General features: G+C 44.6%; 1 protein-coding gene across 1 annotated transcript in view; it reads right to left on the bottom strand.

Annotated features, from left to right (window-relative positions):
• The window catches only part of MTHFD1L (methylenetetrahydrofolate dehydrogenase (NADP+ dependent) 1 like), a 280830-nt gene that overhangs the window by 233553 nt on the left and 28957 nt on the right, over positions 1-18320 (bottom strand). Inside the window, exons 8-9 of the mRNA XM_007943227.1 lie at positions 5587-5698; positions 4322-4415 (exon numbers count right to left, since the gene is read on the bottom strand). Coding sequence (XP_007941418.1) covers positions 4322-4415; positions 5587-5698 — 206 coding nt within the window. The remainder of the gene's footprint in view (positions 1-4321; positions 4416-5586; positions 5699-18320) is intronic.

Below are 18320 nucleotides of genomic sequence, written 5' to 3'. Positions count from 1 at the left end.
TTTTTTTTTTTTTTTTTTCTTCTTTTTTGGACCATTCTACTCTTAAATAATCACTTTTGCTGGCAATCCTCTGCAAGAAAGATCACAAAACACTTAAAGAGAATGTGTTTTATGATGTTCTATTGTCAAATGTATTAAGGGTGCTGGAAGATCATTTCCCTCAGTCATTGCTTAAGAATTAACAACGCTTCAGTTTTATAAATCACATTTAGGCAAAAGCCAAGAGGCAGAGAACGGGAGACTTGTTTTTGTTTTGTTTTAACCACTAGAGAGCTAATCTATGTCCTTATCCAACCACTATTGAAAAGAAATATGCTTCTCATTCTTATCTCCATCTTTACATGATGATGTTGTTGTTGTTGTTAGATGCCATTGAGTTGTCTCCGATTCATAGAGACCCTGTGCACAGCAGAACGAAACACTGCCCGGTCCTGCACCCTCCTCAAGATCCTTGCTGTACCTGAGCCCATCATTGTAGCCACTGTGCCTATCCATCTCATTGAGGGCCTTCCCCTTCCTTGTTGACCCTCCACTTTACCAAGCATGATATCCTTCCCCTGGGAATGGTCCCTTCTGACAACATGACCAAAGTAGGTAAGATGAAATTTGGCCATTCTCATTTCCAAGGAGCATTTGGCTGCACTTCTTCCAGGACAGATTTGTTCGTTCTTTCAGCAGTCCCTGGTACTCTCAGCATTCTTCGCCAACATCATAACTCAAAAGCAGCAGCTTTTCATCAGTCTTCCTTATTCATTGCCCAGCTCTCACATGTATAAGAGGCAACTGAAAATACCATGGCCTGGTTGGGTGCACCTTAGTCTTCAAGGAGGCATCTCTGCTTTTCAGCACTTGAAAGAAGTCTTTTGTAGCAGATCTGCCCAATGCAATACATCGTCTGATGTCTAGACATTGGTTTTAATTATAGAACTAGGTAATACAAAGTCCTTGACAACTTCAATGTTTTCTCCGTTTATCGTAATGCTGCTTATTAGTCCAGTTGTGAGGATGTCTGTTTTCTTTATATTGAAGTGTAGTTCATACTGCAGACTGTGGTCTTCAATCTTCATCAGTAAGAACTTCAAGTATCCTCACTTGCAGCAAGCAAAATTGTGTTGTCAGCATATCGCAGGCTGTTAATGAGTCTTTTTCCAATTCTGATGCCACATTCTCTTCATACAGTCCAGCTTCTTGGATTATTTGCTCAGCATACAGATTGAATAAGTATGGTGAAAGGATATGACCCCGACACACTCCCTTCTTGATTTTAAACCATGCAGTATCCCCCTGTTCTGTTTGAATGACAGCCTCCTAGTCTATGTACAGGTTCCTTATGAGTACATAAAGTATTCTGGAATTCCCGTTCTTTGTAATGTTATCCACAATTTGTTAAGATACACACAATCGAATGCTTTTGCATGGTCAATAAAACATAAGGAAGCATCTTTCTGGTATTCTTTGCTTTCAGCCAAGATCCATCTAACATCTTTAAATGACAGTGGGAAAAAAAAAAAAAAAAACCCACAACCCTTGCATTCTACAAGCTAGTGTCAATTAATTCATATTCCCAAAATATCATCACAAATGCCCATGCAAGTGACAAAATATGCCCCCTACAGAGTGACAGAGTAATTCCAGCCACTGCCTCGCCTAAAACAGAACTTGGCTAAAACAAGGCAATGATGCTATTTCGAGAACCTATATGCTGTCAGGAGAGACCAGCCCCTGTAAAAGGGTATCATGCTTGGTAAAGTAGAGAGTCAGCGACAAAGAGGAAGACCCTCAATGAGTTGGACCGACACAGTGGCTGCCACAGTGGGCTCAGACACAGCAACAACTGTGAGGGTGGCGCAGAGCCGGGCAGGGTTTCGTCCTGATGTACATGGGGTCAGTATGAGTCAGGAGCAACCCAGTGGCACCTGCCAACAACATATGATTCCTGACTGAGATCTCTACGGAATCTCTATCTCTCTCTAGTTTGAGAAACTGTGTGATTCTTGGTGAGAGTATATTGCCTCACAGATAATCTCAATAAACATAATGAGCTTCATGATGAATAGGCATTAACAAAAACAACCAAACAAAACTCTTAGCACAGCTAGAAAACTGAGCATTAAAACCTCCTTGTTTCAAAATTCAAACATCAAACTAATGCAACAGGAAGAGTGAACAGATCCGACAAGTTAGGTATGTTTGCTCTCCAAGCACTGCTCCTGGGCTATCAGCCATCAGGAACATCTCTCCCGGGGTCAGGAATTCCATAAAATGCCTCTACAGATTTTACCTCCTCATAAATCATCACCTCCATCTATTGTAACAGAGGGAAAAAGTCCCTGTGCCATTAAGATGAGAATGAAAATTTCATTAAAATTTTGCCTTCACCCAATCACAAGTTTATTAAACACAAGCACCTTTCCTGTTAATAACATTTGAAAAAAATCTACTTAGTTCTTTTAAGTAACAGGATTATGAAAAAAAGAGGACAAGCCACCTTTCGCCAAAACATTCACAGATCAGATTTTCATACTAAAGTTAAGTATCATAAACAGTATGTTCACCCATGAAATCAACACAGCACTTTTCATCTTTGTCTTAACAGCTGACCTCTCAGCCCTGGTTTCAAACAGGAGACAAGTTCAAGGATCTCTACATTTGCAACTAGATTAAAGCTATAATCATAGTACAATTCTGAGTTCATGTTTATTTGCTCATTCAACATTCAGGATTTGTCGAGCATTTACTATGTGTCAAGGGCCCTGGTGGTGCAGAGGTTAAGCACTTGATTGCTAACTGAATGATCAGCGGTTCAAACCCACCAGATACTCCATGGAAGAAAGATGTGGCAATCTGCTTCCGTAAAAATTACAGCCTTGGAAACCCCACAGGTCAGTTCTACTCTGTCCTATTAGGGTCACTGAGTCAGAATGAACTTGATGGCAATGTGTTACTACGTGTCAGGCACTATTTTGGGCACTGGGATTTGAAAATGATCATAAAAATGAAATAACTTCTCAATATTCTTCTGGACCAAATAAATTTAAAATAAACTAACTGCAATTATTCTACTTACAGATTGTTAAATGAAAATGCACCCATTCCTCACTTAATGACAATGGTTAGGTTCCAAAGACTAGGTCACCACGCAAAAACTAACATTATGCAGTAATGGAGGATGACTATATCAGTACATAACTGCCAAATTATATCATTACGTAACTATGAAACCATTCAGAATCATGACCCAGTCACGGTGATACAACCTTAACCATCAAAGCCAGCGTGACTCTCACTTCAGCATTCATGACTGCCAGACTTATGTCCTTAAAGTGCAAAATAGTCAAATAATTAGCTTTTTTGCTGTTGTCATAAACATAGATAAATAGATTTTTTTGGGGGGGGGGGCATAAATACAAAATGACAGAAACCAAACAGTCTGTAAGTGGGTAGGTATACAATGTCTTGGACATTTCCCCTCCAAGAGAATTGTTACATTGAAATCTATTGTTTTAAGGATGCCTTTTTCAAAAATAAGGGTTCTAAAAGGAATCCTCATTAAAAACAAGGCACAGTTCCAAACCAGATTAATGGAAACGGAACAACCACAGCAGAAATAATGAGTGTGTGCAAGCACTGTGAGGAATGTAACCAATGTCACTGAACCAACGTGTGTGGAAATTGTTGAACAGGAACCAAAACCACCATAAAATATTAGTTAAAAAGGGAATAAATAAGGTACATCTCCACTACTGAAATATGATGTCATTCTCCCATAATCATAGGACTCAACTGAGTCCAAAGATCAAGTGTCCACTCTCCCCAGCTAGCATGGTGCCAAGACCACCCTAAATACAGACGCACTACCAAAAAGTACAGACTCTCTGTAGTCGCTGGGTGGTGCAAAGAGGTGCTTAATTGGTTAATAAACCAAAAGGCTAGTGGTTGAACCCACACAGAGGTGCCTCAGAAGACATGCCTGGCGATGTGCTTCCAAAAGAGCACAGCCTTGGAAACCCTGTGATGCAGTTCTATTCTGTCCTATAGGATCCCTCTGACTTAGAATCAACTCAACAGCAATGGGTTTTGTTTGGTTTGCAGAAGCTCCCTAGAACCTTACTGTGATGGTTTAATCCTCCCAATGCAGTTCTGTCTCAAGGGATTTTAACCTCATTGGTGAGAAGCTGGGCCATTAAGAAGCTACCTTTCCTAGAAGAGTATCCATCCCTGGGTGTGGCACACTCTTTTGTGGGGCTGGCTAGAAAGTTCCCAGATCGAAACCTCAACTATGCCCCAGCACAATGGATAGAGGGCAGAGGTCTCCACATACCTAGCCTGAGTTCTGACAGTGTTTGGGGAAAAGGCTGCTCCTGGCTTCCAGCCCAGTTCAGTATAGTCCTCTTCTGGAATCTGGAGCCCAAAGCCTACGGTGACAAGGAAGAAGGGCTTCTCTGCCTCTTTGCCCTGGTTCTTTGTATACATGCTACACAGGGACTTGGTGAGAGAGTTGGCTGTGGTCCCTAGCTTCACTAACCTCAGAATGTCTCTTTGCAGCTTAGAAAAAGGCACCTCCTCTGGGCCAGCTCCTACTGGCTGCCTTGGCTGAGTACCCTGATGTGGGGCCAACCACAGCTACCCTATATGCTGGGCCCACTGTAGTCCATGGCCTGCCTGGATCCCTTGGTGAGATGCCATCAAATAGAGCAGCAATCCCAACACCACTTCTCCTGGGTAACAGGAGGGCTAGTCTCCATCCCAACCCCAGCCAGCAACTCTGCTTCCATCTATTTTTATATACTGAGATTTAGTTAAGGTTTCCTTGGGACAAAGGACTGTGTTATTTTCCCAAAGACTGGGACAACCACTATTATTATCTTAAAAAAACAACAGTTGCCATCAAATCAAATCCAACTCTTGAAGACCCACGTGTGTGAAAGTAGAACCGTGCTCCGTGGCGTTTTCAATGGCTGATTTTTTGACGGTAGATCACCAGGCCTTTCTTCCAAGGTACCTCTGGTTGGATTTGAACCTCCAACCTTCCAGTTAGTAGCCAAGTGCTTAACCATTTGCAACACAGAGGGACTTCGTTTATCTTACATTAAGTACAAATTATTTACCTAAGGCCAGAATTGACTTGACAGCCGGATGCCAGAGTCCAGTGAGGGGATGCTTCCAATGTGAGAGGAAGAGGCAGCTACTGCAACTGACACCTTGGATTCTCTCTGCCTAACAAGTAACCCCGGATACGCACATCAACATCCTAAGGTTCCTATATTGTATAATCAAGGGCTTTGGTTATGTAGTGAGTAAGGCATTTGGCTGCTAATTAGAAGGTCAGTGGTTCAAACCCACCAGCCATGCCATGAAACAGTCTGAGTCAGTAAAGACGTACAGCCTTGGAAACCCAATGGGAGTCGCTGTGAGTCAGAATCCACTCGATGACAGTGGGTTTTATATTGTGCACTTATGCTGACAAACTCAGCATGTATGTTTCAGGAACACACTCTCTTCTGAATAAGTGACGGTGACATTTCTCATAAGAATCTTTTATTATTTCTTTTGATCGGTAGCCTGCACCAGTGTTAAGATGCTTACCTGACAGGAAATCATGGAAACAACTGAGGACAACAGTTCCCGGCTGTATCCACGTGAGGGGAATCTCTCCTGGCTTGGGCGAGCCGCAGACCAAAACGTCAGTCTCGAGAAGCTACAGAGCAATAGGAGAGAAAGCACGTTTTAACTCGTAGCATAAAGACACGGCTAAATGTGGTGGACAAATGCTGCCGGGTAACAGACAGCAATCAGTTCCAGGGTTTGCCCCAAACCGCTGACATACACAAAACAGTTTTACTGATTCAGCTATCCCTAGTCCTCACTTAATCCATGCTCTCATTATGACACATTGCTGTACAAACCTGTCACCTACAGCCAGGTTTTTTAGAGCCTATGTATTCTGAGCGACATAGTGCCTCCCTCCTGTGCTCCAAGTCCTTACTGCCTCCCATGCCACCCCTCTTCTCAGTCTTGGATGTGAATAAAGTTAACAGAAAAAACAAAGAAAAAAGGCCAGAGCCTGGGGCATCGGGCCACCAACCTGCGTGTCTGCTCCAGCCTCACCGAAGCATGCTGGGCACCCCCCCACAACCCCCCCACCCCCACCCCCACCCCCGGCCTAGCAGAGCTGCAGCTTTGCACCACGAGCCTGCAGGTGTCTGCAGACCGGTGCAGACAGGACATGCGCTGTCACTTTGCTGTAGACCCCGAGATTGGCTAGGCAGCAGTCCTGTGTGTTTCCATGGTGAACAAAAATTCCGGGTGGGTTGGGGTTGGGTGGGTTCCTCCTGGCTGTAAATCCTGACCCAATCAGCTCTGCCTGCAGTTTGAAATGACACACGCCAACCTGCCCGCGCAAAGTACGGAAGCCGGAAGTTACGGCAGGAAGGCAAAAGGAACTGCGGTCAGCGGCTGCAGGAGAGGGATCAGCCCCAGGGGCCCCTCTGAAACGGCTCCCGGAGCCCGAGGGGCATTGGGGTGCTGACATTCTCACACAAGGCCAATGTCCCTGTTCCGACCTTTGGTATCTAACCATGTTGGTAAGTCAGGAGTGGGCTGCATATATAGTCACATGAGGGCAGCAGTGGTTCCAGGGTGGAATTCTTGCCTTCCACGTGCGATCCACCCGGGCTTGGTTCGTGGCCTGGGCTCCCCAGGGACAGCCCCACCCATCAGTGCAGGCTTCGGTGCTGCTAGGAAGGATAACATGGACTAGACAGGAAGGCGCCATGACACACGTCTGAAAATCATCAGTAAAACCCTGTAGATCACAACGGTCCAATCCGCCGCTTATCATGAGGCCACGGCAGGGCCGGGCATTCATTCCATTGTGTGTAGGGTCACCATGAATCGGGCTGACTTGATGGCAACTAGCAACAACACTGGCTGTTCTGTTCATACCAGCAGAACATGATCATTACATCCGAGACTGAAAGAAAACAGGGCTTGAGAATTCTCCTTAGGGTGATCACTTCAGAATCTATACTGTGTGCAGGACTAGCATTTACATATATTCAGTAACAGCAGCATCAAGAAAAAGGCTGAGGTCAGGGAGAAGAAAAGTGATGATGAGAATACTGATGGAAGCATGAGCCCGGAGAGGTGGGCCAAGTGGCATCCTGACGTGGGAGGCTGTTAAGGGGAAAATACGAGCTTTTGTGGGAAAGCCACATTAACGTCTGCATAGCACAGGCGCAGGGGCCTGCAGCCGGTTCAAGGGCACAGTCAAAATCAGACCCACGTAGAACTTTTACCCAGAGCCTGAGAAGGAATGTCACTTCCCGTAACACCTGGTTAGTCTCTTGTCAAAGCACTCGCTTTTCTGAGAAACAGAAAGAAAGAAGGCAAGTCCTGCCAAACACTTCCTTTATGGTCCTCCTATTCAGACACTGACAAGACAGCCCTGGAGGGAAACATCAGGCAGGGCAGTTCCATCTAGGGCTAAGAGGTTGGCTCTCACCTCAACCAAAGATGGCCTCCCGTCAGGTACCAATAAGCACCCAATGGCTTCAAATGGGATCCGCACATGGAGGGCAAGAGCTGAAAAAGAGCCTTAGACTCACAGAGGAAAATAGCTACAACTGTGTGTATTGGCACTAAACCAAAAAACCAAACTCCCCACCATCAAGTCGCTTCCAACTCATAGCGACCCTTTACAACAAAGCAGCACTGCCCCAGAGGGTTTCCAAGGCTGTAAATCTTTACAGAAGCAAACTTGTCTCATCCCTCTCCTGCAGAGTGGCTGGTGGGTTGAACCGCCGACCCTTCTGGTTAGTAGTCGAATGTTTTAACCACTATACCACCAGAGCTCTGTGTGTCAGCTAGGTACTGTAAATACTATCTCATCTATCATCTTGAGTATGTGAGGTTGATGTTATTTTGTTCATTTAATAGACCAGGAAACCAAGACGCACAGAGGTTAAGTAACTTGCCTGTAGCATGTACTAGTGCCCCTAGGGTACCCGGAAATTCTCCGTGAGGTGGAAAGAGATGGAAGGTGCCTTGCTCTCCACTCTCCCACACCGATGGCCCTCCCTCCACCACATTATCTAAGGGTCTAATGCCCTGCATCTGACTACAGACTCTCTAGGATCAAATAAGGTCCCTATGTGGTGCAAACGGCTTGCACTCGACTACTGACTTAAAGGTTGGCAGTTCAAACCCACTCAGTGGTACCATGGAAGAGAAAACACACAAATACACAATCTCGCTCCACATGTCTTCACCCTATCTCAGCTTTGGCAGGCTGATTACTGAAGATCTCAGGGAAGAACCAGGCCAATTCCTTAACCTGAGAATTGTAAACACTGTGTGGACAAGGGGATGCACCGGCAGATGGCTCTCAGGACCCTTGGGACAGAAAAGATGGCAATGAGGAAAAGCTAATTTATGGTAGTCCTACATGTCTGATACACAAACAAGCCAAGATCTAGAGCAGTTTTCAGTTCCCCTGATGGAGAAGGAGCATAATAATTAAAATACTTTTATTTTCATACCACTGACAAGACAAAACCAAACCAAACTCACTGCTGTTGAGTTGAATCCAAGTCATAGCGACCCCTCCTTGGGTTTCCAAGGCGGTATCACTACAGAAGTAGATTGCCCAGTCTTCCTTCTGAGGAGTGGCTGGTGGGTTTGAACCATAGCCTTCTAGTTAGCAGTCAGATGCCTTAGGTACTAGGCCACCAGAGCTCCTATATTTCATCAATTTCATCATGCAAATAGAGAGAAGGGTATTAACCTTCACTGAGTGCCCACTAACAAGCCAACAAATATTTGTTGTTTTTCGGTGCTTTACTATATTAGGCAGGAAGTAGAAGAGTACTTCTAAATAGTTTTGCAGTGAATCTACTTTAGTAAATACATTAGAAAGACAAGAAATATTCCTACTGAAACAACTGCCCAAATGTTTTCTTGTGCTAAGCTACAGAACCATAACACTGTTAAACTAAACTAAGATGACTGCAGGCAAGATTACCAGCCACCCTGTCAGTTAAGCTGCAAGTGCGATCCAAAAAAATCTAGATTTTTGGGTGATGTCATTATTTAGGGGAAAAAGTTGTTCTGATGAGAAGGGAGTTTTTAAACATCTGTATTGAAAAAAAAAGTATTCCTTCTTTTACATATACCACTCTCAGAAATTTAACCACCTATTAAAAAAATCCATTGCCATTAAGTTAATTCTGACTCACAGCAACCCCACAGGTCAGGATAGAATTGCCCCACAGGGTGTCCAAGGCTGTAATGTTTATGGAAGCAGACTGCCCCATCTTTGTCCCGTGAAGTGGCTGGTGAGTTCAAACTATCAATTTTTGGTTTGCACCCAAGCACTTAACCACTGTACCACCAGGGCTCCTAATTCAACCACAGTCACACAGTCATCATCAAAAGAAATAAAAGTTTAAGGCTCATTGCAAAAGATCTGCAACAAGAACCAGCATTTTGCTATAATTTCATGCACAATAGCAAAAACAGAACATGTCAGACAAGTATAAAAAGAAGGGGAATATGAACAAGACTGAAATGTTCATTTTGGAAACAGCCAAGGAGCACAGGTTCACAGGAGTCCCCCTAAGACTAGTTTACTACATATGGTGTCTTTGCTACAACCTGTTCTTTTCATTACCTATAAATCTTGGAAATCTCATTCCTAACCCCCAACAACCCCATACCCACACACAGCTCTTAAGTGAGTGGCACTAATAAGCAACTGGGGGACAGTTAATACCACAGAGAACAGGAAAACATCTCCTCTCTTCGCCATGATCACAACTTAGATGCTAATTCTTTCTGGAAAGGAAAAGTGCTAGATGCTTAAATCAATAAAGAACCCACAAAGGACAAGGGAAGATTTTAATGAGCTCAAATTCAAGGAGCATTAACTTCCCACTGGCTGTTCTCCCTTTCCTCCTCCCAAACGGGAAAGACCCTGGCCAAAACCTGACTGGAAACTTTACCTCATAACAAAATACTGCTTTCTCTTCTGAGACTTGGGTGGAAGCAGCCTGAAGAGAACCGCCCATTCCCCAGGCAGGGGACCAAATGTTAAAACAATAGCAAGACACTGATATGCAGACATTTAATGGGGATCATGTGGGAGTACCATAGAGTTTAGATAACCCGAAAACAATTTCCTCTGAGTCAGTGATTTTTAAGAGGGAGGCAGAGGTAAATATGAGCTTGTGCAGAGAGAGAGGAGAGAGGGCAGACATGATCTGTAAAGTTACAATGAATACTGTAATTAGAAAATAAGACACATTTTTAAAAATTTAAACTGTAAGAGAAGCATGCCCCCTCTTGTCTAGAAGACAAAACTTATCTTCTGCTATCAATATGTCTCAAAGGGCACATAAGAAAATCTCAGGTATGAGATTTGTATATCAAAAGAGGGGACAGGTTAAAAAAAAAAAAAGTTCAGAGATATTTCTCTAAGGATCGTGGTTTATACTCCCTGAGACCCCTGAAATATTTCTCTAGGTCTTTCAAAAGTTTTCAACACAGTTAGAGAACAAAGTTCCAAATAAAGAACATAACTTTAAAATTCAGTAATAGGTATATGCTTTATCACCAGCAAAGATCTGCTTCTAAAATTACAATAACTAAAAGGAATAAAAACCAAAACCCACTGCCACTGAGTCGATTCTGACTCACAGTAACCCTAGGACAGCAGAACTGCCCCTTAGGGTTTCCAAGGCTGTGATCTTTACGGAATCAGACCGCTGAATCTTTCTTCTGCAGAGCAGCTGGTGGGTCTGAATCACTGACCTTTCAGTTAGCAGCCCAGTGCTTAACCACTATGCCACCAGGGCTCCTAAAAGGAATAACAGTAACCCAGAATTCTCGCTACTCATCTATCTGACATCTTTAGGTGACAACAATAACTCTGAAAGTTAGATTGAGAACGGATTGGAGGTCTGAGAGAAAGCGTGATACTGAGTTCCTTGAGGAAGGAAACTGGGAGGAAGCTGGATACACAAGTCTGGAACTGAATGTGGTCCCAGACGTGGTGCATGTTAGGATTCATCAACATATGTTGTTGTGTTGTTATGTGCCGTCAAGTTGTCTCCGACTCATAGCCACCCCTCCTTGGGTTTCCGAGGTAGTATACACTGCAGATTGCCCTATCTTCCTTCCAAGGAGTGGCTCATGGATTTGAACCACCAACCTTGGGGTTAGCAGTCAATGCCTTAGGCACTACACCACCAGAGCTCCCTCCTCAGCATATAGATGGTATTTAAATCCAGAAGCTCAGGAAAGATTCTCTCAGGGATAGAGTGTCTCTGTACGGAGCACAAACCCTAAAAGTTAAGACCAAAAACCAAAAACCACTGCCATCAAGGTGATTCCAACTCATTGCGACCCACATTTGGTTTCAAAGGCTGTAAATCTTTACAAAAGTAGATTGCCTCAGCTTCCTCTCATGAAGCAGCTGGTGGGTTTGAACCACCTACCTTTTGGTTAGTAGCCCAATGCCTTAACCACGTGCCACCAGAGCTCCTGGTAAGAGAAGGGGCAAAGGATGGAGAGGATGGAGTAGTCTAAGAGTTAAGAAGAGCAGGGCTACCATATGCCCAGGGAAAGGGATGTGGTCAACAGGGTCAACACCCAGTGAAGATAAAGGCAAAAAAATCAATTTTTGGCAATTAAGAATTCATCGGTAATTTTACTGTAGGACCCACCAGTAGAGTGCAAGGCTGGCAGAGTCTGGCCAGTGGGTAGAGTGGGTTTTCTACATGCGGAGATTGCATTCAGGTAGAATGTTTCATGAACAGTCTGTTTTTTCATAAATCACTCTAACTTAGAACGCCAAACACGTTATCTGAGTTGTCTGAACATTAACGTGAGGTGATGGCTTTGTATGCATGAAGCAATATCCGGCTTTCCCTGAACTGTTACTCACATAGGAATGTTAAAATAACTATGCTAACAACTCTAAAACAAGAATGTCAAACCATTTTCATTCAGATGTTGTAATACTTTGGTGAGATAAGAGAATGACCATTGAAGCAAAAGGTATTTCCCTCATTTCATGCACACCCAGTACTCTGAGCGAGTCTGAGAGAATCTATTCCTTTCAGGAACTGGGTGTGTTCCCTTTTCCACACTCATCTGTGATCAGGACAGAGTACTGGCTTTTACAATTAAAAGCACTTTCTTATGGTCAATTCATAAATCAAAATCATCACAAGCCAAATGACAACTGGGATTATGACTGCAGCATTTATCTGTCAGGCTTTTCCCCAAAGGAAAAGAAATGACCTCCTTCTTCTAACTGTTCCTAAACTCACCCCTTACTTCAGCATTCCCCTTATTTACCGCTCAGTGTATGAGCAGATTACTGAGGATATTCAGTTGTGTCCCAAAAGGACTGAACCACACAGGGACTGCCCCTTGAAGTGAATTTGATGCTGCTTACCAACCCACTCCTCAGAAGGAAGATGGGGCAATCTACTTCCGTAGTGATACTGCCTCAGAAACCCAAAGAGGGGTTGCTATGAGTCGGGTCCGACTCGACGGCACATAACAACAACACAACAACAACAACGTTATGAGAGAAGAAAAGAAAGCCCCACATCTAGGAATGGATATAAACTGTTTCTTAAAACAAACAAAAAGATCCCGTCTTTATACCTTAGGAAAAAATAAACAAACACATTTGGCTATGTGTCAGTATGTGTAGTACACATGTATAGCGTGTATGTGAGGTGTACATGAGTATACCTGTGTGTGTGACTGTGTGTATGGGGGTGTGGTGCGTGAGGGTGTGGTATGTTTGGGTGTGTGACAGTGTGTATGTGTGGTGTGTGGGGGTGTGGTGTCTGGGAGTGTAAGTGTGGTGCATGTGTGTATATAATGTACACGTGTGTGTGATGAAGGGCAATCTTCCTTAGCATGAAAAAAAACCCAGAACCAGGAAGCACAGAAATGAGGAAACGCTGGTTACAGTTCCCAGAGCACCACTGAGCAAGCCGCATTTCACAGCACCGTGATTTATGACAGCCCCCATGATTTACGTTTGTGCTGTGAACCACACAGTCAATATAGAGTGTGTTCAAGCGAAGGCAAACTGATGTTGCCATGGGAATTTCTGCAAGAGAAACGAGATCTTCTGCATTTCCTGATATTTATGCTTTCCAATTCTGAACGTTACACAGTACACCCACAGATTTCTGCATTCCACTTTCTTTGAGTTACTCTCTGGGTTTCAGTTGCTCCTCTGAAGAGTGAGGAAGTCGCACTGGCTGGACAAGAATTGAGGTGCAGCAGGAAGGACACTGTGGGCAGAGTCTTAAGACGCAGAGTCAACCCAGAGCCCACCTGATGTGGCCTTCGGTGAGCCTAACACCTAGCTTCCAGGGCTGTAACACTGATGAGACGATATATGTGAAAAAGCTTTGCAAACTAAATCTTCACACAAATATAACAATAAATGTTATAGGTCATCTAAGTCCTTTTAATTTAAACCTTCTAACCTACATCCCTGGTACCCCTGGATGGGGCAAACGGCTCAATGCTCTGAGCTGCTATCCAAAAGTGTGGAGGTCTGAGTCCACTCAGAGGTACCCTGGGACAGAGGCTTGGTGATCTCCTGAAAAACAAGCCAGGGTCTGCAGATGGCACAGAAGGGTAACAAGGGGACGACAGGCAGGTGACAGAAGGTGCCTGGGCTGGTCGCTCCCTAGGGCCCTCTGCCAGGATTGGTGATGGGGTACTCTTCTGTGCAATACCCGCCTCACTTCCCTTTTAAGACTCATCTAGGGTTGACCACAGGTAAGCTCATTTTGCTTACTTTGGACACGTTATCGGGAGGGAGAAGCCACTGGAGAAGAACATCATGCACGGTAGAGGGGCAGCAAAAAGGAAAACTCAATGAGATGGGCTGTCACAGTGGCGGCAACAATGGGCTATTTGAGCAAGGGTTGTAAGAATGGCGCAGGGCTGGGCAACGTTTGGTTCTGTTATACGCAAGGTCACCATGAGTTGGAGCCAAGTCAGTGCCAACGTAACACTGCTGTAAAATATGTTACTACAGGCACACCTCATTTCATTGCATTTTGCTTTTTTGGGCTTCGCAGATATTATGCTTTTTTACAAATGGAAGGTTTGTGGCAACCCTCATCAAGTAAGTCTACTGGCACCATTTTTCCAATGGCATGTACTTACTACATGTCTCTGTGTCTTATTTTGGTAATTCTCACCTTTCAAACTTTTTCATAATATTATTGCATACTTAATAGACTATAATATAGTGTAAACATAACTTTTATATGTTTGAGAAACCAAAAATATTCATGTGACTTGCTTTACTATGGTGGGCTGGAATGGAATATTGCCTTGGTAAGTCTGTACTGAAAAATAATTATCATGTCACTTGCTCGTCTAGCCCAGTTTAAAAGCTAAAATTTTTTTAAGAAGAGAGACTATTCTTTTTTCAAGAAGTCATCATTTCATATGTATAATATGAATGTTGTTGTTGTTACGTGCCGTCGAGTCAGACCTGACTCATAGCGACCCCTCCTTGGGTTTCCGAGGCAGTATCACTACAGAAGTAGATTGCCCCATCTTCCTTCCGAGGAGTGGCTGGTGGGTTTGAACCACCAGCCTTCTGGTTAGCAGTCAAGTGCCTTAGCCACTATGCTACCAGAGCTCCTTCTCCAATTCACTTTTAAAAACCTTTCATAAGCTATACTATGCACTGAATTTAAAGTGGAAAGAACCTTTGTGATTAGTTAGCTTCATCAAAAAAAAAAAAAAAAAAAAAACCCGAATATTTTGATCTTTCAAGTATGAAAACCTATACCTTTCTCCTTCTGTTGATACTGGGTCTCTGCTTCGACAGAGAAACTAGATCTTCTGAGAAACACAAAATAAACGGTTCTCTCTTTTCTAGGTGTTTCTTCAGCAGGGGTCTCCCTGACACGTCACAGCTGGACAGCACCTCCCTCTTGGCCTCTAGCTGTGCATCACCACAGCTCCAGAGGGGCTCTCAGGTGAGCAGAGTCATGAGTGGGCAGGGGACCACACGCCTGCCAACCTCTCTCTTCCCTGGAGAGGATTCAACTGCACCAAAATCCAAATGCAAAAGCTTTTCTTACCTCAGGAGTGTCTCCAAATCTAGGGTAACGTACAGCAGTGGAAATACCTGGTGGACAGCTCTGTGCTGCCTGCACAAAGGGGTGTCGTTCCACCCTGAGGAGCCTGGGTAGTGGAGTCTGAGTGCCTGCTTTTGGGTGGGCAAAGGCTGAGGAAGAAAGGCAATTCCTTAGTCCTACACAAAAACATCAAGTCTGGGGCTCTGGTCTCCTGACAGCTGACGCTCCCTGGCAGATGGCTGACTTGGACAAATGTCCAGACATCCTCCTCCCCAACTCTAGAAGAGACATGGGCATGAGCCCTGCATCTCAAAGCCCAGAAGTGCTGCTCAGAAACAAAGCAGGAGACTTTCTCCTGCTTGCAGAAGCGACAGAAGGGCCAAAGCTGTGCAACATCCAAATACAGAACTCTGTTTTCTGTTCAACTCTAAAAAGCAAACGTCAGTTCTTCATGCACAGGGGATTTCATGCATGATTAGTACCACAAAACATCCTTAGTTTTAGGTGGTTTCTAGAGAAAGGTCTGGTGACCTGCTTTTGCAAGTTGGCCCGTGAAAACCCCATGACCACAACAGACCACCGTCTGATCCGGTGCTGGAAGATGAGCTCTCCGCTGGGAGCCTTCAAACACAGAGCGCCGTGCCAAGGGACTCGAGGACAGCGACCACCGTGGGGATGGCACAGGACCCGACAGTATTTGGCTCTGCTTTACGCAGCGTCACCATGAGTCAGGGCCAATGTGACAACTAACAACAGTAACAAACAGAGAAAGGACCATTTAATTAACTTAATATGAACTGTGCCTTAAAATTGTAGGGCTTGCAAGTAGTACTTGGTGAGTCTGGAATCCTCAGAAGACAACTGTTGGAGTGGCTTACAAGTAGCAGAAGAATCACGAGAAGGAAAAGGTCCAAAGCTTCGGAGCAAAGGGCTCTCTGTTACAGTACTTAAAGCTAGTGATACCAGAGGGTGACCCTAGACTGGCCAAAGCTGGGCACTCGTTCTGCTCAGTGTCCCCACTCTATGGGACATTGTCTTTCAGCATTTTTGCTGTCATTTAGTTCCCTCTGTGTGGTCGTTAAGGCTGTGTGTCAACTGGCTGGGCCTGCTTGAGTGGCTGGGCAGCTGGTGGTAGTTATTCCCCATGATGAGACTGGCAATCAACTCCATGGAGGGATCTACTACAAGCAGCTGAGTAGCTGCTTTAGGGATGTGGTCTGCTTCCCGTACATAAGAAGTAACTTTGGAATGGTCTCTAGCTTATGGCATGCTTGAACCCTGCATGTAGCCGGGCCATTGTTCAGCAGCCTGCCAATCTTGGGACTTTGAATGGACCTGAACCAATGGCCTGCCATGTGGTTTGGTAACATCGGGACTGGGCCATTTTATTTGTTGACCTTGGGCTTGTCAGCCTCAGCAGCCACTAGCTGCCTGAGTGAAGAGATGCCTCTAGCTTCAGTGGGCTGGGAGCAAGTGGCAGAGCTGAAGCTGAAGGTTGAGGGGCTTTCACCCAGCCCCTAGAGCCTGGCACTTGGAACTCACACTTCTAGCCCCCAAAACCTGTAAGAATAAACTCCTGTTTGTTAAAGCCATCCCATTTGTGGTATCTTCTGTTAGAGCGGCACAGGGGTAATCAAAACACTCTGGCTCTACACGTTTTTGGGAGACCTGATGGATCATTGAGTCCCTGCTACCCTCAGGCATGGACACATAGACAAGTATCCCAGATTTCCAACAAAGGGATGTTTATCCACTGAGGGAAGGGTATGAGTTTATCTGGTTACAACCTGATTGGCCCACCTGGCTGTCCACATCTTGGATCAAATACACATCTGTCTTTCTTGACCCACTATTCACAGCAGCCGAGATGTTTATGCTCACGTTAACATGTGTCAAACTCTGTGCTAGGCAAATTGACAGAATTATTTAATTTCATTCTCACTAGAGCCCTACAAGGGAGGGAGTATTATTATCCCCATTCTACACATGATGAAAGGAGCCCCAGTGGTGTAACAGTTAAGCGCTCGGCACCTAACCAAAAGGTTGGAGGTTCAAACCCACCAGCGGCTCCATGGTGATCTGCTCCCACAAAGCTTGTAGCCTGAAATAACCCCATGGGCAGCTCTGCTACATCCAGGGGGCCACGGTGAGTCAGAGTCAACTCGATGGCATTTAACAACACACAAGGAAACAGGTTCAGAGAAAGTGACAGCCGAGATTTGAGCCCAGAACTGTCTCCAAAGCACATGTCTCCACTGTGTAACAAGGACACTAGTCCTATCTGGGCACGTACACGAGTGTGTCTGATTATATCTCTGAAGGTAGTTCCCACTGGTTGCAGCAGGCTGCTTGGCCACTGGAAGGCCATCCCAGTCTTGTATTTTAGGAAGTGTCATAGAGAAGACTCCAGAGTTACACAGTCTCACCCTCCTCTTCAAACCCCTCACACCCTCAGCTTCGGAAATCCCAACCAAAGTCCAGCAGGGCTCTTGCCCATGTTAGATAGCAAAAAGCATTTAAGGAATGCTTTTCAAAGACAATTCCCTTTGACTTCGTAGTCACAATCTTTTGTTTGCCGCCTTCTTTCCCTAACTCTTTGATCACTGCTGATGATGAAAACTAAATGGACTAAAACCTTAAGGCACTTTCTATTCATTGTTATTAAACTGGACAACAAAAATTCCTATCTGTTGTTCCATTTAGACTTTCAGCATGTCACAGTGAAGCTCTTCAAGGATGTGGCAAGTGTGGGCAGACCCGTCCCAGGTTGGTACCCCAGGACACCAGCCCATGCCAAAGTGCTTTCTGTACCATCCTAATGCCATCCCTGTGGCCTCCAGAGGGGCCAGTGACCCCTTGAGGGGTATGGCCCACAGATTACAATGACCAAAAGGCTAGAATTCGATTCCTGCTAAGGAAGTGAGACCAAATAGCAGTGTGAAAAATGACAAGAGTTCCATTTCCAGTTTCTTCTTGCAAAAATACAGGCATAATTTCTCAGCAGAAACCATGCACACAAGAAGACAATGGGACGGTATATATAAAACCCTGAAAGAGAAAAATTTCCAACCAAGAATTATGTACCCAGCAAAATTGTCCCTAAATATGATGGTGAAATTAGGACATTTCCAGATAAGTAGAAATTAAGGGAATTTGTTAAAACCAGACCAACCTTATAAGAGA

This window comes from Orycteropus afer, unplaced genomic scaffold (genome assembly GCF_000298275.1).
Source record: "Orycteropus afer afer isolate SDZICR_OR568_19922 unplaced genomic scaffold, OryAfe1.0 scaffold00101, whole genome shotgun sequence".
Classification (NCBI taxonomy): Eukaryota; Metazoa; Chordata; class Mammalia; order Tubulidentata; family Orycteropodidae; genus Orycteropus; species Orycteropus afer.
Note: the sequence above shows the minus strand (reverse complement) of the source record. Positions and strands in the feature narration are given on the sequence as shown.